The following is a 23,934-nucleotide window of genomic DNA, read 5'->3' as shown; positions in this document are numbered from 1 at the left end:
ACAAACCCAAAAAACCCTACCTAAAGGAATGTGAGTAGACACTGGTTCAAACTTCCAAATTTAGGCCTATTTAAGTTTAGTTTCTAAGTGCTTGAGAAAGGAAACATTTCCTTGCCTGTTGTATCTTTGAATACCTCATCAGGGGTATTCCAGGGATTTGAAAGCCTGACTTGGATTTGGCTGAATTGGACTGCAAATGCAATTCATTTGGAAGTCAACAGGGACCATGAGAATGGAGGCAGTAGATGATAAATGACTCTTAGCTTTGGAGTAATCATTTGGGCAGCATTTAAGATGCCGCTTAGGATGCCTGCATTCCAGAGCACAGTCTCAGCTCAACTTCCAGTCCCAGCTGCCTGCTGCTGCTCATGTGGGAGAGCCAGATTGTTTCAGACACCTGGCTTTGGCTTGGCGCAGCCCTGACTGGTGCAGGCATTTTGGGAAGTGAACCTACAGATGGAGGATCTCTGTTTCTCCTGTATGTCTGTCCCTTTCAAATTAAAACAAACTAACAAAACTTGACAAAGAGAAACCAGAGGGCATACGGGGAATAGGAGGTGAAGATGGGGTGTTAGTAGACTGAGGGAAAGTGGAATGAGAGAAAGAGTAAAGTGGTGATTGTTGATGGATCAAGGAAGGAAAGATGATGTCAGGAGCACAGGTCTGTGCCAAGAGGAAAGGGAAGAAAGAGGCAGGAGAGCGGGGCTACCAGGGGACTTTCGGGAGACTGTTACCCAAATATTTAATAACATTTGTTTGCAACCTATGAATTTGGTCTATGGTACATTATTGCCACTCAAATGATGAAGAACCCAGGGTAAGGAGCAAAGCATAGAGCAATCACTGGAGCTGAGTCTGTAAATAATGACAGATGTACGAATAGGAAACGCCCATCTTGACCCCCTCTTCTTAGTACTGTAAAATCAATCAGCCCAAGTTCTCTCTCTGTCCAAATGCTGAAGAGATGCTGGGCTTTGCAAGTACCTCATACCAACAGACTCCCATTCTCAAACGAGGGGCCTTTATTGTGTGGGTTCTGCTTAATGTTGTGAACCAGTAGCCTATACCATGTCTAAGCAGATAAAGTACTGCTTTAGTGCTGGAGTTGTGTATGTTTGAAATCTGTCCTTTGGTAAGTTTTCACAACCATGCCACCGAGGGTGTACTTAATGGGTCTGAATTACTTTCAGGTCACCCGTTTGCTGTAGCTGTATTTGAGGATTATGTGTGGTTCTCAGATTGGGCTGTGCCATCTGTAATAAGAATGAACAAGAGGACTGGCAAAAACAGGGTACGTCTGCGAGGCAGCATGATGAAGCCCTCATCACTGGTTGTGGTCCATCCGTTGGCAAAACCAGGTACACTGGAAGTTAATCAGCCTTTTCCTTGGCTGCAATCTGTGACTGTTTTAACTCATGACGGGCAGGGGACATCAAGAGAGCTTTGCAGTTCTCACTAGTCTGAAAAGATGCTAGCATTTTTTGAAATTTGGACTTCATTATAACTAAGACAGTTTGGTAGTCTGGTAACTTCAATTTGGTGATTTTCCTTCCAGGATCAGCTTTTCTTGATGGCTACATTGCAGAGACCCTTGGATTAAAGGCAATAAGGGCAGACAATTTAGAAACCTGCACTGGGTCTCCTCTCCCCCTAGAGAGTGCCAAGAAATTAGTGTCAGCCAGGGCTAAGCAAATGCAAAAGGCACCTGCCTTCAGTCTCCTCGTTTCTGAGTTGCTCTTTGCAGTCTGACTGGAGGATGGATCAAGCGATAGGAATCACATCTGACCAAGGAGCTTCTTGAACCAGAGGGCTGTCTATACTCAGTAGATATGGAAAAGGCAACTGCATCCTAAACTTCTCTTAGAATCCGTGGCTCACTATGGGAACACTTCTGGGATAGCTCTTGACACACTCTGTGTTTAGTCTCACTCAATATTTTTCCCCGAAAGTTGTAGAAGGTGATTTGCATCTACAGCATCCTTTGCATCTCCAAGCCCATGTGTGAATTTGTCTCTCTTCTCCGCTAGGAACAAATCCCTGCCTACACCAAAATGGAGGCTGTGAACATACTTGCCAAGAGAGATTTGGAACTGCTCAGTGTTCATGTCGTGAAGGTTTTATAAAATCCCCAGATGGGAAAAAGTGCTTGGCTCTGAATGGTGACCCGATGTGGGCAGGTAACCTAATAATACATGCTATAGTTGAAGGGTCCTCCCTCAGTTCAGGAATAGAGTTGCACAACCTGACTTTTAATATTTTATTACTAAAAACTACTCTTCTTAGGACTGTTAAGAATATTTTCGAGTTCCTACCCTGATATGTTTTGAACTCCTTGTTAGAGGATGATATCCAATTGTAAAAGTTTTACACTTTAATCTACCTGTTTGCCTGTTTGAAGTGGAATGGATACAGGAAATTTATCAAATTTTTAAAAATGTTTAGAGACATTTTGTGTAGAAGTTTATGTTCTCAAATTTACAGGTAGTCATATATTTGACCCTGCCACCAGAAAGGTATTAATATGAACAGTAAATTTCTTGAATTTAAGTTGTGAAAAACTTAATATTTGATCCACTTTTAGCAAACTAAATATAATTTTGAGGACGAGAAAGGATCAGAAAACCAAGAGTGATATGTAACTAGTACCACTGATTAGCCTCCCTTGTAATGTGTCCATGTATTTATCAAACAATTTAGGCATTTTTAAATTCAACTTTGATATCTTTATATGAAACATAGGTCAAAAATAAATTTTACTACAGCATTTTAAAAGAATTTATGTTTACTTGGTAAGCACAGTATAAATATAAGATGGGTGCTAGGTGGATAACAAATAAATGGATTGCTCTATCCTACACCAGAGCCAGATATTTGGGTGATTTTCAAAGTTTTCTATTAGTGGGCTTGTTTTGTTTTGTTTTGTTTTGTTTGCTTTAAGACAACAGTTTCAGAACTCTTAGTTTCCGACCTCATTATGCTCTTAAAAATTTTTGAGAGCTCCAAAGAGTTCTTATTTATGCCTATTCAATATTTATTATATTGAAGTAAAAACATTTTAAAGGTTTCTATTGAAATTGTAATAATAAGTCCATTGTTTATTAATATAATACATATTCATAAAGCTAAGATAACCATATTTTCAAGATGTGAAGGTTTGTAGTGAGAAGAGTGGTATGGTTTTCCTTTTCTATATGGTTTGGGTGTCTGGCTTGACAGGACAGCTGGATTCTTGTAGCCACTCCTGGTTGTTATGCATTGTTTTGGTTAAAATCAGTGAAGAAAAGCTGACCTCTCACAGATGTGAAGTTGGAGAAGAGAGTATTGTCCAACAGCCTGTTTAAAGTGTCTTTTTGGGGTTCTGTTTTTTTAATACTGCACCAAAGCTGGTAGTCTTGCAGCTCAGAGACAAAATGAAATCTGACTGTGGCAACAAATATAGGTAGGTTTTTTTTTCCTTAAAGTAACAGGTTCACTTCATTCGTTTTGAGAAAATGCTTGCCAAACACTAAGTCAGTGGGCAGGGTTAGGGTTAATTTCTGATCACAACTCGAAAGTTGCTTGAGCACTTTGTCACTGAATTGCCATCATAGCTTCAGTATACATTGGAAGAAATAATGTTTATCATTCCTTTTGTATCACAGAATATTACAAACCATGCAGTAAATAGTTGAGAGTTTCAGAAATTACTAATTCTTATTGGTTTGCCACAATCTTCTTGTGAAACCTGTTTGTTTTTTAATGTGAATGCTGGTGGAGTTTGGTGTCATTGCCTTGATCCATGATGAGGCATGTTTTACCCACTCTTAGCTCTTGTTGTATTAGTATGAACATGAACACAGTCAAAAGAGGCAAAGACCATTAGATTATAAACACAGTCACAGTTTTGATGAAATGGACTCTCTGCACCGAGTCTGCCAAGGGTCTGCAGATCACAATTTAGAGAACAGCTTCCTTAGAGAATCCACTTCTTCATGTTTTGGGATGGAAGGGTCAAGAATTCAATGTCTATATTAAATCATGGTTTGTTTGTTTATGTCTTTTCACATTGTATCATTCTGGTAAAATGAAGCTAATGTAAGCATTAAAGCAGGGGTGTGTATGGAAGGTAGGTTGCAATCATCCCTCCTTGGTCGTTGCCAGAGGCATGCTGAGATTATCAACTGAATATATTCCAAAGGATTTTGGTACTTGATGCATGTATTTTGGCAGTACCTAAAAGAGGCCTACTTACCTTCCCTGCTTGGCTCTGTTCCCTGAATCTATAAGTGCACTGAATGAAGTTGGAAGAATGGGAGAGAGCAGAGCAAGATGTGCTGAATCACTGAGACCCTCCAATTTTCCTGAATCTTCAACTGTAAGAAGGAGCTGACCTCACAACTAGTGAATCACCATGCATATAAATCAAATCATACTCCCTTTGCAATAGAAACACCATTAATTGAATTTGTTGTCCTCCAGCAGGTGGTGAAGCTGATCTGAATAGTCAGATGACCCCAGTGGACACCTTGGGGACCAGAGCATCAGAAGAGGATGTTGCAGCATCTAAGCACACACTGGTGATAGAGATCATGGTGTCAGGTATGAATGGGGAGTTTTCTGGCACAGCCTTGGTTCCAACAATTGCCATCTGACATGTGAAAAATTCTGATTTCTGTCTTATTGAATGTAAGCTATACCTACACAAAGTTAACGAAGCCAAGCCTAGGAGTACAGGCCTTCCCTTTGGGTGGAGAGCCTGAGGCAGATGGCTCCACAGTAAACATAAACTATGTACCTTGAGAGCTTTTGGAATGATCATTCTTTGGAGAAATACAAGAGCAACTTCAAACAGTTTGTGGGAAATGGAATTAAAAGATGAATTCAGTTTGGTATTAAAACAATCTTGGAATTCATGATGGTTTTCTTTATTTTTTTAAAGATTTATTTATTTATTGGAAAGTCAGATATACAGAGAGGAGGAGAGACAGAGAGGAAGATCATCTGTCCAATGATTCACTCCCCAAGTGAGTGCAACGGCCGATGCTATGCTGATCCAAAGCCAGGATCCAGGAACTTCTTCTGGGTATCCCACACGGGTGCAGGGTCCCAAGGCTTTGGGCCGTCCTTGACTGCTTTCCCAGGCTATAAGCAGGGAGCTGGAAGGGAAGTGGAGCTGCTGGGATTAGACCCAGCGCCCATATGGGATCCCGGGGCGTTCAAGGCGAGGGCTTTAGCCTCTAGGCCACGCCGCCGGGCCTGATGGTTTTCATAATTACAGATTTTCTGTGAACTTTTTGAAGATTCCTTGTGTAACTTTGAAACAACGGTGAAGAATAGGCCAGAGAAGATTTCGATGTCTCTGTCCATACCCAATGTTTTAGGATTTGGGTCCATCTAGCTGTACTTCCAGAAGTAGGAGGAACAGATAGTAAACATCTATTTACTCATTTTAATATATTTGAATGACAAGGAAGACAGAGACAGACACAGAGAGATTTTCCATCCACTGGCTTACCCCTTAAAATGCAACAACCATTAAGGTGGGATCAACTCTAGCCTAACCCCCTTCCCTGTAAAACTGCATACCCACTCACTTTTCATTATGCAAAGCTGGCTTTGATTGTACAAGTTGCCACATTAAGTTCAGAATCATATTCTTATTTAAGATGATTCTGCAGGTATTTACATCATATCTTGAGTAATTGGGCACCATCCACCCTCTTTCCGAACAAACACTGAATGAAATGAAAGCGTGATTAGCCTGAATGTATCCATCTTCAGGAGTTGTGAGTGACAAGAGATGATCAAACAACCATGAAAGGGATGTGTTCCATCAACAGAAACCTTCTATAAGCAAGTCATGTTCAGTATCCAATGTCTGCACCTGGATCCTGCCCATTTAACTGTCTAATTTATAGACTGATTGGAGGGTTTCTTTGGTCTATTCTGTGCTTCATTTTCCAATGAATAGGTAATAGTTTGTGTGTCAGGTTCCCCAAACTCTAAGTATCGGAGGGATAGAATTTGAAGAATGATCGTACACACACACACACACACACACACACACACACACAACAACAACAACAACAACAACAAAATTGTTCACATTTATGGCTCAGCATGTAGTAAATCTGTCCCTTGGGGCATTTGCATTTGATTTTAGTGCAGAATAAAATGATTCTTTTATAGCATCTAACTAACATGGTTAATGACTTTGGAAAAGTGCCTGGAGGCTTGCAAGTCACTGCATAGCTCTGAATAATCAACATACGTAGTTGATTATCTGTATTCTATTACATATGAGACTGACTATTAGGAAATCAACAATAAATCTTTTTATGGTTGAAGCTCTTGGCCACTTTGGTGAACAGATCTTCTCACTTCAAATTGATCTGTGTGTCTTAGGGGAATAAAAAGAGATTGATTCCTTGTATGTTTCAAATGGTTAGGATTGTAAAATAAGTAACCAGGCTTCTTAAAATTTGAGTCAATCTGTTCTAATAATTTTATAGCTCAAGTTTGCAAGCATTTTTAAAAGGTTCATAAACAGGGGCACACAGGGCTCGTTGGAGACCACATCATCCTCCAAGATGGAACCTTAATGGGAGCTTGTAAATGGAGTCACCTGGTGTGTGGATCCTGAGTACTACAACGTAGCTTTTAGGCAAGTGAAGCGTTTCTATCTGGATTAACCTGTCCCAGCACTGGAGAAGGGAAATGCTGGGATGTTCTGTAGCATGTGGAACATTAAAGTCCATTCTCTCCTCTAAGATCTGGAAATTATATAGCACGTGGTTCTCCTTGTTTGCAGAGCAAGATGACTGCGTACCTACAGGCTGTGGTGAGCATGCCCAGTGTATCTCTGAGGGAGAGGTTGCCACATGCCAGTGTTTGGAAGGATTTGCTGGAGATGGAAAGCTTTGTTCTGGTAAGAGTAAAGGCCAGGCATACACATTTGGAAAACCTTAAACCAAAAACATTTTTTTGCTCATATTGCCTAAAAATCTCCAGGAAGATTTACATAATCAACAGATTTGAGTAAGTTATTATATGATAACTAAAAGATATTGGATAATATGCATAGAAAATACTAAACATTTTAAATATACAATATAAACATTATGCTGCATTTGCATTAATATTACATAATACAAGCAGTTAAAGTTAAGGGGGAGAATTTATAATTAGTTTGAGAAGCACAGATTGGAGTTCAGGTCACATTTATGAATCCACCAATTCTGATGAAAATGCAACTTTTGTTTTTGTTCACCAGAAGCTTAGGTCTAAGTATTCATCAAGTGATAGATTAGGTTTCTGTTTTATATTGAAAGTCTGAAAATTATGTTAGTGATTGCTGAAAAGAGCTCACTATCTGTGGTCTGAAACTCTAGGAAGGTGATTTATTTAAACCCATTTAGCCGTCAGACTGAGAACTCTAAAAGTTGATTCAGAAGTGAGCTTTACATTCATGAGGCAATGGTTTGTGTTATTTTTGCAGACAGTGCCTGTAATTGACTGATTAGCTGCATTTCAGATTCTGTTTGTTGTTTCCTGCTGTACCCATTGCTACCAGGATTGCCTGAATACCTCATTAGCTCCCTGTTTTACCCATAGATATAGATGAATGTGAGATGGGGAACACAATTTGCCCTCCTGTCTCCTCCAAGTGCATCAATACGGAAGGTGGTTATGTGTGCCAGTGCTCAGAAGGCTACCACGGAGATGGGATTCACTGTCTCGGTGAGAGAACGTGTGCCAAGGGAAAAGGGCGGGGGCCAGCCCTGGGCAATCTTATACCCTGTGGGTGTGGTAGGCTGAGAGAAGACGGGGAATAACTGAGGTGACACATAACAAGACTGAAAGACAAGTTGTACAACCAGTTCAAACTGGCATAGTTCGATTCTTGGTAAATAGTTGAGTGTGTGTTTCCTTGTGTTTGCTGCATTAGTCAGCTCCAAGTCCTTGCCCTGCCTGCTCAATCCCCCATGTCTTTCTTGCTCTTTCTCTGGGGGTCCCAGTGCTACTAGTGTCTCATTGGTACTCTGCATTTTGAACCAATGTGAAGGAATCAAGCCACACTGTTTTTGTCACTGCGTTTGGCAGCTGGAGTGGGGGTGAATTAAGGGCTGCTGTGGGTTTGTTTAAAGTCCCCGCCCGCTACAAGCAAATTTTAAAAAGGCGTGACTTGCTTCTGTGAAGGGATTCATCAGTGTTTCTTGTGAGTTTAGCAGATGAGAGATTCCAGCCACTGGCACTTAGGGTATAAGTAAAGAGTGTTTAAAAGCTCTTGCATAGTCACCATCCTTGGCCAAGGCTGGGGAAGGTCTATTGGTTGGGAATTCACCCGGCAGATGCACCTTGCCAGGTGTTTGTAGCAGAGCATCGCCCTGCGAGCACAGGCCTGCCTGAAGCTCTCTGTGACCTAGTCAAGGGGTTATCTGCAGTTTTATCAAGCTGTAGAATTTTCCTTTCTGTGCTTTCCTTCTTCTGGAAGCTGAGGTGCAGATGCCCTGCTAGCAAACTCCAGTGATACTGCCTTGTCCCATGTGTTAAGGCTAAGGATGACATAGCAGTGAAAATGCAGAATTTTCTAGATGGAGTTGATTTGAATCAACCCTTTATCAGATTCATTTTGTATAGTCCACTGACAACTGCAAATGCTCTTATAAACACTGAGTTGGCTATCAGTCAGGAAAATGTCACTACTCTAATTAAGCTGACTCATAGATAATTAGGCAGATTTCTTAATTTGCTTTGAAGAGAAAGAGGTCTCGTTTGTGGATGTTTAACCTCGTTCTCCTCTTGGTTCCCTCTGGGTTACTAACCTACCCCCTTCCAGTGTCAAATACACAAGACGAGATCATGACCCTGCCTGTCTGGTTGGCACAGTCCTTGGGCCTCCACTGAGACATAGGGCTCACTCCCTGTGTTACTCTCCTTTCTCTCCCTATTATTTCCTCTTTCTCTGTCTTCCTAAAGACATGTAGATAAAATTCTATAGACTGTGGGTTATACACAGTAATTGTTATAGAAAAGTCTTATTGTTGTTATTATGAACAATAGTTTAAATCTTGGCCAAGAATGCATTTTTGTTTTTACATTTGCAAAAATTTTCTATTTCTCTATCAAATTATGGTTCATGGTAAAGGAGTTGATTGGGTCATTCAGACTAGTGAATCGCCATGATGAATATTTGATCAGTCTCTTTTAGGTACAAAGGCGCAGTGCTAGGAATTATGGGGAATGTCAAGATAGGAAAGGCAATCCTTGTTTGTACTGAGAATGATGTCATCTGCCAAAACACATGATTGTAAGCAAAGTTCATGAAGAAATGGTCATGTCAAAAGTTAGAACTACAGTGGAAATTCAAAACTTGGAGAAATATATGAAGGGTCAGGAGGGATGACACAGAGACAATGTGATTCTAATGGGACCATGAAAGGATGAATACACTTTCATTAGGTGACATTGGCAGAAGTAGAGAGTATTCCAGGTGTAAACAAACCATGTGTCTTCTATGTGCGGTTAAGAATAGTCTAGGTGAGCACCGAGAGTGAGAAGGGCAGAAGCTGAGTACCATCGAGCTGGTGACTTGGATAACAGAAGTTTGATTCCTCACAGTTCTGGAATCTACAAGCCCCAGAGATCATTCTAGTTGGCTTGGTGTCTGGTGAAGGATCACTTCCTAAATTGTAGACAGCCTCTTTTTCATTAGCTTAGACAGCTTTTTCTCTGCAGTGTTCGGAGAGAGCCAGGAGTGACAAGAGAGCATGCCAGAAAGATCGAGTGAGTGGGCACTCTGAGAGTTCTTCTGCTACTTTAAGGACATAAGTTCCATTTTGTTAGGACTTGTGGAAGACTGGAATGTGAGGGTCAGTCATTGGGAATTTACTTCCTTTGACCAGTGATCTCACAGGTTTTCTGGTAGCCATGTTATAAGGAATAAAAAGGATGGTTGAAATTAATTTTCATGTCACGGTTTTTATTCTAACATCTCTAAAATATTAACATTTTAATGTGTGGTAAGCATCAACATGATTGAACTATCTTACATTCTTTCTGATTTTGATATTGAGTCTTCAGAATCTGCTGTATGCTTGATACCTATAGTCCATGTCTGTGTGGAATCATGCACTTCAAGTGGCTGAAGCCCACATTTGGTGATGGCTACAATGCCAGCCTTTCCATAAGGATCTGAGAGAGCCACTGGCAACGTCTGAGTTTGTGATGGTTTTATCATCATGTGATCCAGGGACAACCGCCTGGTACTGATGTTTAGGTGTGGAGCTTGAGGAGAGCTAGGATGCAGGAATGGGATGGGGCTGTGCGTGCAGTGATGGCAGGTGCAAGGAGAGACCTGTTAGGGTAGCATTAGCTGAGACAAGAAAATGTGGATTGGATAAGTCAGAAAGTCAAAGTTGGCTTAATTATGTCATTCATGTTTATGTGTAAACCTAAAAATATCATGTCTGATATAGCATGTGTGTGTGTGAATAGTTAGATATCAAATCATGAAAGTGAAGTTATGAATCTTTAGTATCTGACCTTCTAAAATGATTGACCGAGGTAGTTTCCCAGTGGATAATTTGGACAAGTCTCTTTTCCTGCCAAGCAGGAGGAAGACTTGGCAATTGGAAAACATCCACCAGAAGTGTGGCTCATCTGTGTGCACATGCAGCTGAAGGGCCAAAACTCTCTCTCTGGCAATCCGCCTAATCACCTGTACACATGAAAATGCACAAGCCTCGGAGAACAGGCCGTGGGGCAGACCCGAGGAGGCATCCCTTCAGGGTGTTGGGCTTGCTTATGTAACACTCTTTCCTTCCCTGCACCCTATTTTTCTGGCAGATATTGATGAGTGCCACTTGGGGGTGCACAGCTGCGGAGAGAATGCCAACTGCACAAATACAGAGGGAGGCTACACATGCACGTGTGCTGGCAGCCCATCTGAACCTGGCCTGATGTGCCCTGGTAGGTGGGTGGATGGCCTGGTTGGAAAGGGAGGGGACTGTTTCTGGGAAATTCTGCACCCAGAATGTTTGTGTTAATCTAGAAATCATTGCACTTGATCAGGCTGGAAAACTGATTATTCTGGGCAGGTTGATGCTGGGCTTGAGAATTTGAAATGATCCAGGCTTTCTTCATTTAGAAGTATCTGGAAGAAATCCCTTTTTATTGTTCACAATTCAGTGAAGCTGGGACCACAGATGGCTCTTTTTAACCATGCAACTAATCTCCCAGCTTGAAATGTTGATTCCTGGGGCTGCTGGAAAAACTTTCACAGGGCAGGCAGGTCGTGAGGGTGTCTGGGGACTCCTAACATTTTCAGCTGCAGTCAAGAATTTTCAAATACTACTTCTAAAAGTTCACATTTCTTGATCTGAGTTAGAACTCCAGCTCTCTTACTTTTGTTTTAAGATGTTCACAAAGGGTCACCTCATGCTTCTTAAAACGTCTCACCATCAGCACCCCACAAAAGAAGCTGGTTTGATCTTGACCATGAAACCGAAATCAGGATTCCATTGCAGTGTCCCTAGTTGTCTCCCTCTCTCTGCAAGCAAAAACATTATGAAAAACGAAAATCCTACACGTACCTGGTCTGTTTAGCTTGAGACTTTTCTACAAAAAAAAAAAAAGGAAAAGAAAATATTGTTCTTTAAGATACTGAAAAAACCTACTGTTTGTATAGTCAGCGGCACACCCTGATGTTTTGTTTCAAGGAGCAGTGAACCATTCAATAAAGAAGACTTCATTGCTTTGGCATTCCCTCTGTTATAGTAACATTCCCTTCCTGTCCAAGTTGCTATAGTCTTGTGTTTGAAGTTTCCCAGGATAGTTCGTTTTTAGTAGACAACATTATATGGGAGAAATTTTTGAGACTCAAGATACTAAGGGGAATAGGCTGTGTACTTATGAAGTCATACAAAGATAATGGTTGGTCAGTGAAACCTTCTTCAGGCTGTCAGTTCATGAAGTCAGTGCATATCCATGGACGATAGATTTGCTATAGTAAGGGGGTCATTGACCAAGTTCATACGGTAACTTACTTTTCTCCAGGGTGCTTTATATCTGGGTCACTCTGAGTGACATAAGATCTATTGAGGAAAGTGAACCTGTTGCCTTTCCTGATGGTTCTACTGTCCCTGCTCTATCACAAGTTGTTCACAGAAACTCGTTCCTAAACACTCTGATCACTTCAGAAAATAAAAGCCATGTCTTTGATTCTCCTAGATTCCGTTCCACCATCTCACCTCAGGGAAGATGAGCCTTCTCCCGGCAGAAATAGTTACCCGGGATGCCCCGCATCACACGACGGCTACTGCCTCCATGGTGGCGTGTGCATGTACATTGAAGCAGTGGACAACTATGCATGCAAGTACGTCACCTGTCTCACGGTCTAGAACTTTTCACTAGCTGGTGAAATTTATAAGAAGTAACTTTTCTACCATTAGGTTTGTACTTAGGAAGATGCACACACACAAAAACTGTGTTGTGTGTGTGTGGGCCCACGTGCATGTTCCATAGCACCCTCCATATTTATATATGACCCCTTTCCTCCCTGGCCAACCACCAGTGCTAAATTATAGCTGACAGAGCTGGGGATTTTTGTTTTTCTTAAATCATTCAACATTACTATTAGCATTATCTGGGGATTGTGCTTCTCATACTGATTGGAAAAAAAAAAGATGCAGGTTTGTGAGAGGATTTCTTGAAATTGCAATTTCTTTCCTGCCAAATATGTGGAGAGCATTCACAGGCCACAGTATTTGTCTAGAGTTACAAAAATGTGTACATATCCACACTGGGTTTCTTGCTTTGTGTTTAAAAACCTTTTATTACTTTACTTCCTAATAGTTGGCTTTGCATTTTTGTCATTTAGTGAGAATCAGTGGATTCTGCAACTGCTGTTGCTGCTCTCTCTTGGCCTGGGGGTTTCTTGTGGACACTGTCAGCACAAAATGGATATCAGAGGAAGGTCTGAATGTGTAGGGTATTTACTGGGAAGACCTTTCCATGGAGACTTTAACAAAACCCAAGCTGACAGTATCTTGATAGGTATCAAGTTTTTCCCTAGATTAATTTCATATCTCAAAGCCACTGGTAGTGAAAATAAGTAGATCTCCCACAGTTAGAGTCCTGATTCTTTAATAATTTTCTGTGTGCGTGTGTGTGTGTGTTGGGGGAGGTGTCATAGAATATTCTGATCCTCACAAACAGATGTTAAAGCAGAGAGGATTTTTAAAAATGTCATCAGTGATAATGAGTGGAATTACAGTCTAAATGGTTAGAATAAGCTATATTCTCTGAGTGTATGGTCTTGTTTTGGAAACCATGTGAGTGGGACGCAAGTCAGGGAAGGGCTCTAAAGTGTCAGCAAAAAGGGCTTTCTTCTGGTGGACTTCTGCTTTCATCTTCATATTTACGGGCCGTAACTCTCTAATGAATGATAAAACTAATGCTTTCATTCTCTTTAATTTTAACATTAAGAGCCAGGTTAGTAAAATCAGTTCATTTTTTCTTATCACAGATAAGAAAATTACAAAAAGAAATATTCTGGTTTATCAGGTCATTCATTGTTTTCCTCTATGATGCTGTAACTTTCTATTCCAAAATCATAATATACAGAGGGTAGAGTGGGAGATGGGGTATTGTATATTGTATTTCATGCAGTCTTTTCATGTGGAACTGATAGCACCAATCCCCTTAATGATTGATGAGCTGTTTAGCTCAGTGTGTTTTTTTTTACCAGTCACTCCTGATGGAAATATTGTATGTACCTGATAATAATTTAAACACAAATTGCTGCAAAGTGATAATTAAACTGGAGGTTGCATTCAACTCGAAGGGCCTTTAGTGGAAAGCAATGTTTAAAATGACATCAGAATTCACCATAATCTGAATCATAGCTTTTTGACTTGTGCATTCAATTTAACAGTATTGTTTAAACAAATATTCAACTCTTCCCTCCCCCCCACCCTACCCTAATAACCTCACCTTATGCCTTATTAATTCCCAATCAGCAAATCTCTAGGAAGTGCTTATCAGTCCAGTTTTTACAAGAAGCACTTTGTAGGCACCGTTCTGCACAGCACGTTCCAGTGGGCTGGCTCTTTCTTACCTGGAGGCAGTGGACATTCCCCTGAAATTCGTGGGAGCCCAGACTTTCTGAGAGGTGGAAGGACAGAGAACTGGAAGACCCCATGCCCACCATGTTCCTCAGAAGTCTCCTGCTGTGCCAATTTTCAAGTAGCTTTAAGCCTCTTGAGCTCACAAGAGGTCTCTGTGCCTTCTGCTTTAGCTTTTGGTCCAGCCACTTTCTGGGCAGGTGTTTAAATCAAGATCCCTTAGCCCTTGTTGTGTGATCATTGCAGTCCAAGAAATGCCTGATACTCTAGCCTTCGGTTCACTGCAACTCATTGACAAGACTTACTTGCCTTTATGTAACTTATTTGACCAAGGGAAATGGAACATATTTGGCTAGAGAGTCTTGACAACCCAAAGAACTTGGAGTTTCTGTCCCACCCCATAATAAAAGCCCAGAGAAGCTCTGCTCCTGCAGGCTAACGTGGCTCTGGAGAACTCATGGACCCATGACTGGCCGAGTCCACAAGCTCCCCACATCTCTCAGAGCATCAGAGGAGTATGTGGTCTGTTAATATGTAGCAGCTTAAAAGCAGATGCTAGACATTGATGGGAGTGGCCATAACCAAAGAGAGCTAGAGTGAAGAGTGTGCCCGGGAAAGTCTGAGACAGCATGATGGTCCCATTGGTTCTACACTCAGGCCCTACCATCTCTCATGTGGTCAGTTCTAGAAGAATAGCTTTTCAGAGGTGAATAGCCCTGCACACTCTTTTGGGAATGAGCCAAATGTAGTAGAAAGAACATGGGCTTGGATGTTGAAGAGTCATTTGAAGCAGACCCCAGAATTCGTGGAAGAGAGTGAAGCCACCGATGGCTCTGTCTTGGTGCAAGGCCTGAATCAAACCTGTCGTTAGTTGTTCAACCTTGTGCCAATGAATTCCTCAAGCCTCCGTTTTCTCATCTGTAAAAATGGAGCATGACATTGAGGTAACATGCCTACCACGGCATCAGACATACAAAGGCACATGGCGAGTGCTCATTCCTTTTCTTCCTGCCTCTTAGAGCCCTCAGGGTGAGCTCATTATAGAACGGGGACCAGGGCCCAGGCCTTCAGAAGCTTTCCTGTGCTTTCTGCATGCTACGTCTTCTGCCACAGGTGCTCATATCTGTTCTCTGGACTCATTCCTTCAAGTCCTTTTGGAACAGGCAGGGGACCTGCACACATAGATAGCTGTTTCAAGGAGAGGGAATTCCTAGTAAGTGAGCATAACAAAGTGTTAACCAGGTGTTTCTATTAGTGCTCTTGCAAACAGAAGACCGCTTGTTAACCAATGTCCTGACAATTTCTGGGTACGAACATGTCCAGTAGATGGCAGCATTGTTTCATTGACTGCAAAGGTTCCACAGTGCATCCTTCCCGGACAGTTCCAGTAACAATTTCATTTGTTGGACAGCCCAGCGTCTATGTGGGAAAGTTCTTTTTTGCTCTAGAGTTCTTCCCCACCTTGCAGAAAACTGGAGAATCCCTGTGTTACCATGGAAGTGTCTTTTCCTTGGGTCAGTGGTGATAGGCTGTCAGTGGTGACAGGCTGGGTTGCGCTTGCTGTGCTGGGCACATTCGTCTTGGACAGCCTGGTTCCCAGGGAGGGGCTCTGCCTCAGATTCTTCCTTCTGTTCACCTCTGCTTATTGCAAACATTTGCTTCCCAACTCCCTGGGCCCTGAGGACACAGTCTCTTGGCATTGGCCTTAAAAGGTGACTCCTCCAGATTTCAGCCTAACAGAAATTGATCTTTAATCAATTTCCTCTGAAGCCTTGTGGAGGCACTATGAAAACAATATTTCCCTCCCTCCCTTTCTCTCCAAGGCAACGGGGAAGATCATGCTGCATAGACTTGTGAGTTGTGGTGTTTGCACCTGACCCCTGATGGCTTTTTCTCCCTCGCCCCCCAGGCTTCCATAGCACTGAGTGAACACGTAGGGGAGGAGAGATGCCTGGGTGGCAGCTATGGCGCTGCAGTCTCTGATGGCGGTTCTTTATGTGTTGTCACAGCTGTGTGGTTGGCTACGTCGGGGAGCGCTGTCAGCACCGGGACCTCAGGTGGTGGGAGCTGCGCCATGCCGGCAGAGCTCGGCAGCGGGATCTCACTGTGGCGATCGTCTGCGTGGTGCTGCTGCTGCTGCTGCTCCTCCTGGGCCTCTGGGGGGCTCATTCCTACAGGTGACCCCTTCCTTCCTTTGGGCCAGAGGAGCCCCCGTCTCCTGGAGGTGAACTTGGGTGTCCTTGCTGCCTTTAGAAACGTAAATAGAGGCAGCTATTTGGCCAAGGGCTTCAGATGCCTGTACCTGGCCTGGAGTCCTGGCTCTGATTCCCATGGGCAGCTTCCTGCCAACGCAGACCCCGCAAAGCCGCAGGATTTGGATCTCTGCCATCTACATGGAAGCCCTGGGTTGAGTTCATAGCTCCTGCCTTTTTCCTAGTACAGCCCCAGCTATTATGAGCATTTAGAAAGTGGACCAGAGAGATTAAAGGATCCTATGGGCACCAGTTCATATCTCAGCGGCCCACTTCCCAACCCACTCTCTGTGGCCTGGGAAAGCAGTTGAGGACGGCCCAAAGCCTTGAACCCTGCACCCGCGTGGGAGACCGGCAGAAGCTCCTGACTCCTGGCTTCGAATTGGCTTAGCTCCGGCTGTTGTGGCCGCTTGGGGAGTGAATCATCAGATGGAAGATCTTCCTTTCTGTCTCTCATCCTCTCTTTCCAACAAAAATCAATAAATCTTTAATAAGTCAATCAGTAAATAAAACTTCTCTTTTTCTTAAACAATCTCTCTTTCTGTCTCTCCTTTGTTGGTATTCGTGCTTCTTAAATAAATAATGCTAGTTTTTAAGTGCATTTGTTATGTCCCCTATGGACCTAGGATGTTCTTGTCTAAAATCATCAGTGCTTTTACTTTTCCTCATCAATCTTTTCCATAAATTTGTGTGTTAAATGTGGTTGTTGTTCGTTAAAATTGTGTGTTGTTGTGTTCTACTTTCCTCTCTTAGCATCTCATATTTTTCCTTGCCTGTATTGGCATGACACTTCTCATTTTCCATTTCTTTTAAAGATGTATTTATTTTTATTGGAAAGGCAGATTTACAGAGAGAAGAAGAGACGGGGGGGGGGTCTTCTGTCTGCTGATTCACTCAAATGACTACAATGCCTGGAACTGTGCGCATCAGAGGCCAAAAACCAGGAGCCAGAAGCCTTGTCTGTGTCTCCCACATGGGTACAGGGTTCCAAGGCTTTGGGCCGTCCTCTTCTGCTTTCCCAGCCCACAAACAGGGAACTAGAAGGGAAGTGGAGCAGTCAGGATACTAACTGATGCTCATATGGGATCCTGGGTGTGTAAGGCAAAGATTTAGCCACTGTGTTATTGCACCAGGTCCCATTTTCCATGTTTTCAAAAGTGGGGCAGTATTCTCTACTGTTACCGTTATAGAAAAGCATTTTACTTACTGTTACAGTTGTGTTGTACAAAATCTGAGACATAATATTTTGGGGATGAAGGGAACTTTATAGAATTATCCAGGTCACTATCATCATCCCGTGCTGAAGAACCTAAGAGCCACTTAACTAATGCATCCCACTTCTCTGAGAATATCCAAATGCCTCCTACCTGCATATGAAACACAACCACATTTACAGGTGTCCCACAGCCACGGGAGTGGCAACAGTCCTGTATCGCGGAAAATCCAACAGATCAGCCAAGATACACTTGTCTCAAATCCTGCTCTATCCAAGAGTGCACAAGTTCAAATCCTAGTCGGTGTCAAATGACATCAGACATACCTCCTAACCCCTTTATTCATTAGTTTCACTTTTTATTAAAAGATGGATGAGAACAGTACTGAGATGAATTGAATTAATCTAAGCAAAGGTTTAAGGTAGATCTGGTGTAACGAATGTCATCTGTTGTTATTATTATGATTTTATACGAACTGGAATCTTGCTTAAATGAGTCATACGCTTCAAATTCCTTTTTTGCCACCTCATGAGCAACAGTATTCTCAGGCAGAAACTTAAAATCACAATTCAGTAGTTCATCATGAACACTTTCGCTTTTTAGCCTAATGTTCAATATCTAAGAAGTTTGCAAAAAAGGATGTGGAAAAAAGAGAATGCAATGGAGAATGCCAAAGGGAAGGAAGGTGCTTGGGAAATTTAAGGAGATTTAAGTTTATGTGGAAATAGATATTACCACATTATTGATATGTGATAATTACATTTATTGATCTAATATATTAAACATGCGCTGATATGTAAATATTAATTGCACATACATAAATTCTTATTTTTAAGTTTACTTTAAATCTACTTTTTAAATTTTTCAGAGATCTGGTTTGAAAGGGAATGGTGAATTGCTAGATTTTTGTCTTAGGATTCAAAGGCCATTTCTGCTGAAAGGCGCCTATAGGCACCAGATACTGGTATTAAAATCGTCACCCTGTTACTTCCATTTGCTGAAAATTGAGGCTAGGATAATTTCTTCAAAGAGAAAGCTCTACGGAACACATTCTTGTGGCTAAAATGGAATCAGAGTAGTAAAATTGCTTCTGCATGAATCTCTGGTGTCTTTTTCTCTTTAAAGACGATTTAGTTATTTGAAAGGCAGAGAGACATGGAGAGAAATAGATCTTCCTTTGCTGGTTCACTTCCCCAGATGGCTGTAATTGCCAGGGCTGGGCCAGGCTAAAGCTGCACTCTAGGACAGGGGGCCGTGTGCTTGGGCCATCTTCCTCCGTTTGCCCATGTGTGTTTGTGTGAAGCAGGATTGGAAGCAGAGCATCCAGGACGGGAATAGGAACTGCAGTATGGGATGGCAGCATCACAGGCAGTGGCTTGACCCACTGCAGCATGGTGCCAGTAGCAGTCTTTGGTATCTTACCTAACAATTCCTATCAGTGTAGCTGACTACCTCTGCAAGGTTTCAGTGATGCGTTTGATTATGTTTTCACTGAGGATAGACTGTTGTTAGCAAGATAGTCGTTCCTGACCGTTTCTGAGTGGGGGGTACTTTGTTGAATGTTGAGTCTGTCTCAAACTTTGGCTTATTGCAGGACTCAGAAGATGCAATTAAAACATCCAAAGAACCCTTATGAAGAGTCAAGCGGAAATGGGAGCAGTAACAGGCCTACCGAGACTGGGATGTCTTCTTGCCCTCAACCTTGGGTAATGTATACAAACCATCTGAAACGAGGAAGTGGCTTGCTGTTAACCTGAGCCCATTTTTTGCCCATTCATAACTGAGTGAGAGTGAATGGAATCTATTAGAGCTTCCATCTGATATCAATGCTGGCACCGTATGATCTGGGGTGGCCCTAGGCGGGAGGGTAGGTGAATCGTGTCCTTAAGCATATTGGACAAGTGAAAGTGGAACCATAATTTAATGGCGCAAAAACTCGATGAAACTTTCCCTGTTACCTAGCTTCTTCCAAACACTTAGATTTTTGTGTGTTTTATAATATGTCCTTCCCAACTCTTATTCTTAGACCATCCCTTACAGTGAATGTCTGTTTGTTTTAAGGGCAGATTTTTACAGAGAGAAAAGGAGAGACACTCAGAGAGGTCTTGAATCGACTGGTTCACTCCCCAGATGGCTGCAATGGCTGGAGCTGAGCTGATCAGACTGGGGGCCAGGAGCTTTTTCCCAGCCTGCTAATGGGTATAGGGACCCAAGGTCTTGGGCCATCCTTACCGCTTTTCCAGGCCATACAAAGGGAGTTCTGGATTGGGAGTGGAGCAGCCAAGACAAGAACAGGTGCCCAACAAACATGCTGGCATTTTAGGTGGCAGAATAACCTCATATGCATTGTACTGGATCCGGGTTAATGTCTTAAAAAACAACAACAACAATACAATGCTTCTTACCTTCTTAATACAGTCCTTCCTTGGTATCTGAGGGGGATTGGTTTGAGAACCACTTCACCCATACATACGAATGTCCTTGAATAGCAAATCCATTACTTAAAATAGCATGGCGCTGCATATTGCCTATGCTCATCCCAATCTATAATTTATGTAAATTACCTCATATAATGTCAGTGATAGGAAAATAGTTGTTATGCTTGTTCCCTATGGAATAATGACATCTATACTTGTTCAGCACAAACATAACCATTAGTAGCCTAATGACATTTTATGTCCATAGTTGGTTGAATCCATGGATACAGAATCCAAGGGCTTTTCTCAAACCATGGTTGGCTTTTCTCACAAATGTTTTCAGTGCTTAAACTTTAAGTAATAAAATAGTTGCTAGATGCAGCAAATAAGAATGCAATATGTGTGCTTATTTTGTGTTAATAATAAAATTTCAGTTTAAATCCAAATCCAGATTTAACTGGGCTTTCTGTATTTAATTAGGGAACCTATATATTTTCCCAAAAACTGCGGTGGGCAGAGGTCAAGATGCTTCCATAGATCACCTTTCAGTACGCTAGGGGGCAGACGTGAGACAAGTTAAACTCTCTTGAAGTGCTTGGGGAATTTCAATTTGCAGAATTCTGTCAGAGAGGTAACTTGATTGGTTTCTTGGGCAGTGTTGGTATTTTCTGTGGTGTATATTGTAGGAGAGGCCTACACACATAACGGATCCATGGGGAATTGGAACCGTAAAGAAAGAGCTGTTAGAAAGTTAGGGATGGGCAAACACAAAATATTTGGGAATCCTTCCCAAATCCTTTCACCAATTCCTCAGAGCCTCCCACCACCCTGTGCCTTCCGCTTCTGGCTAACAAGCGACTCTCTGTTCCTGCCTCTTATAAACGCTCAGTGTTGACTTAGTTTTTGATTGAGTTTGAGTATACAAGTTAAGATAACAAATGTGAGTTCCAGCCTTTGCCTCTCCCATATGGACAATCCTAACCTTCAGCCAAGTCTTTAACCTCTGCAGACACTGCAGCCTCTTCAGTACAACAAATGACTTCTCTCTTTTTTTAAACATTTGTTTATTTTTACTGGAAAATATAGAGAAAATGAGACACAGAGAGAAAGATCTTTTGTCCATTGGTTCACTCCCCAACTGGCTGCAATGGCCAGAGATATAGTGATCCAAAGCCAGGAGCCAGAAGCCTCTTCTGGGTCTCCCCTGCAGGTGCATGGTCCCAAGGTTTTGGGCCATCCTTGACTGCTTTCTCAGGCCATAAGCAAAGAGCTGGATGAGTAGCAGGGTCGCTGGGACATGAACCAGCGTCCATATGGTATCCCGGTGCATGCAAGGCAAGGACTTTAGCTGCTAGGCTACCATGCCAGACTCCAGATTGGATGACTTCTAAGCTCCTTTCTGTCTCTGTAAATTCCATGTGTGTGTGATTATAAGGGACGTAGCTATAGAATGGGCTCTCTTCTTTGAAACCTCATAATTTTGTGGACTTCAATTAACCCACAGTGCCTTTGTCAGTCTACCAGGTATTTCTTTCAAGGCTTGGTTAGTAGATTTTAATTCATCTTACTTACATCACAGGAAAGAAGAAGAAACTCTGTGTGTGTGTGTGTGTGTGTGTGTGTGTGTGTGTGTGTGTGTGGTTCTTGTTTGTTTTTAAATCCAAATCATTTGCTGTTGACATGAGCAACTTACTGGCCCAGAACTGTTAAAAGACCCTGGGGCTAATGAACTTCACACTCGTAGTCATCATAAAATGTCCACAGCAGCTGCTACAACAGAAATTGACATGAGTAAGAACAAACCAAATACCTAGACTGGGAGAAGAGACAGCTGAAACAAATCCAGTGCCAGCAGCTGCCCTCCTCGTCCCAGCCCAGAGTTCTCGGCCCCGTGTTCTTGATGCAGAGAATCTCAGAGTTGGACAGTTTGCAGTAAAGGTGGATTCTAACTGGAACCGGAAATAACGGGCATGAGCTCTTAAGCCACAGGTCTTGCATCGGTGAAGTCATGTGCTGCTACAGGGAGGCCTCTAAGCAGGAGGGGCTGAAGGAATGCTAATGAGGAGGTAATGAAGTTAATGTTGGAAACCAGAAAATGAAAAATATGCTCATAGGCCTTGCTTTCCCATGACCAACATTTCCCTCCCTCCATCTGAATCCATCCACCGTCCTCTCATGCAATCTGCCCATACAGAAATGTAGTCAAAAGATGGTTCCCCCTCTTTCCTTTTACCCATTGGAGCTGTAGGCTATCTCCTGTTCATAGCCCATTCTTCTGAACCAGTGGAGTTCAATCAGCTAAAACCACGGGGAAGTCCTTCCTCAGGGTTGCTGATTGACAGGGAGGGACTTCACCAACCTGTGTCCTGTATCCTGGATTCCCTTGTTTTCTTTCCTTTTGTCATTTATTGCTTTGATACCTTATATCTCTAAAGTGAGTATGAGCCAATAAACTGTGATCAGCTTGCATTGCAAGTGCCCAATTTGAGACAATATGAATAATGACAAAAACAAATTATTCTGAGAAATGACATTTTTTCCTAGGGCTCCCTGTCAGGATTCTGGTTCCCAAGCTATTCAAACACACAAAAATATTAGGCAGATTGCTTACCAAATAATGACTGTACTATCAATGTCCTGAGAATGTCTATTAATGACTCATTATTCAGAATTTACTGGTATATGGAAATGACTCATTACTTAAAATATGACATCTTCTTAAACGTGATAGCATAGACATACATGTGATATTGTTTGTGAGCTCAAAATATGCTCAAAATACTTAGGAAGTAGTGGGTTACTTATAATAAAACAGGAGTCCCCAAGAATCCATGACCCAAAGTTGACATTTCAGAATCGATTCTTTAGAGAAAATACTGGTAGTCTATTGGCTTTCATAAAATGTAACAGAAAAAAATAACAGAAATTTGATCACTGGAAATGTAACCTTTTATTAACTGAAGTCTGACACATTTGATAGGACCTTTCTTCTAACTTCTAACTTCCCTAGGATGAACATGATGAAGCCACAGTCTTTAATTTAACGTGTGTTGAGATACTGTGCCACATATCCCTACCTTTTTTGTTTTCTGCAGTTTGTGGTCATAAAGGAACAGCAGGACTTCAGGCAGGGGAGTCAGCCTGTGGCCGGCCCAGATGGCCAGGAAGCAGTTGTTGGCCACGTGTCCTCCCTGAAGCCAGGTGAGTGATTATCTGGGACCTGAGGTCTTCCGATGAAAACTCTCGTCTAACTAGAAAGACAGTAGTGAAGATGTCTAAGATGTGTGAGCAGCTGGGCTGTTTTGGAATGCATGGAGCTTTAGAAAAGAACCTTGGAGTAGCTTTCTGTCTTTTGTGAGGTTTCCAGGTTGACTCAACACTCTTGTCCTATAGCAGTCTCCTGGATCACTGTAGGATCACTCCTGGAACTTGGGAGTTCTGCGTTGGTAGCTGTTAAACATGGCTCTGGTGCAACTGTAAATTGTTCTTTAAAAAATCTCTGTGTTCTAGAATGAAGGGTGCCTGTAAATTTAAGTTGTTTTGTTAGTTGTTCTGGGGATTTCAGACCTCAGCTAGACCCCTGGGTCCAGCCAAGGAGGTCCAACCAAACATTTCTTGAGACTATCAGATCTGCCTGGATTCTCATACTGTTCTGGAATGTGGTTTGCTACAGGTGGAAATGGAGTCAGATAACCTTTGACATAATAGTTTTGCCAACAGTTCAATTTTGATCAATCTCTTGGATTGGGTCTCAGTTATTGTAGCTTAATTTCACAATCCAGAGGATATTATTGGTCACAGTTAATTCCATAAACCTTTGGTATGGTTCAGAGAAACTTTGAGCCAACAGAAACAGTTTCTCTGCTAAACAAAGGAGCTAATGAAATACTAATTACACTTTTATCTGTTGATATTTATCAATGTTTTTATTATTGTCCCTCCTTAG

At 42.1% G+C, this 23,934-nt stretch overlaps 1 protein-coding gene across 1 annotated transcript in view; it reads left to right on the top strand.

The window, feature by feature from the left end:
• The window catches only part of EGF (epidermal growth factor), a 77,368-nt gene that overhangs the window by 51,425 nt on the left and 2,009 nt on the right, over positions 1 to 23,934 (top strand). The window contains exons 15-24 of the mRNA XM_040967381.1: positions 1,191 to 1,358; positions 2,028 to 2,177; positions 4,462 to 4,578; positions 6,791 to 6,907; positions 7,594 to 7,719; positions 10,828 to 10,950; positions 12,211 to 12,355; positions 16,115 to 16,282; positions 19,166 to 19,277; positions 23,084 to 23,189. Coding sequence (XP_040823315.1) covers positions 1,191 to 1,358; positions 2,028 to 2,177; positions 4,462 to 4,578; positions 6,791 to 6,907; positions 7,594 to 7,719; positions 10,828 to 10,950; positions 12,211 to 12,355; positions 16,115 to 16,282; positions 19,166 to 19,277; positions 23,084 to 23,189 — 1,332 coding nt within the window. The remainder of the gene's footprint in view (positions 1 to 1,190; positions 1,359 to 2,027; positions 2,178 to 4,461; positions 4,579 to 6,790; positions 6,908 to 7,593; positions 7,720 to 10,827; positions 10,951 to 12,210; positions 12,356 to 16,114; positions 16,283 to 19,165; positions 19,278 to 23,083; positions 23,190 to 23,934) is intronic.

Source organism: Ochotona curzoniae, unplaced genomic scaffold (genome assembly GCF_017591425.1).
Source record: "Ochotona curzoniae isolate NIBS_2020 unplaced genomic scaffold, NIBS_Ocur_1.0 scaffold_4506, whole genome shotgun sequence".
Lineage (NCBI taxonomy): Eukaryota > Metazoa > Chordata > Mammalia > Lagomorpha > Ochotonidae > Ochotona > Ochotona curzoniae.
Note: the sequence above shows the minus strand (reverse complement) of the source record. Positions and strands in the feature narration are given on the sequence as shown.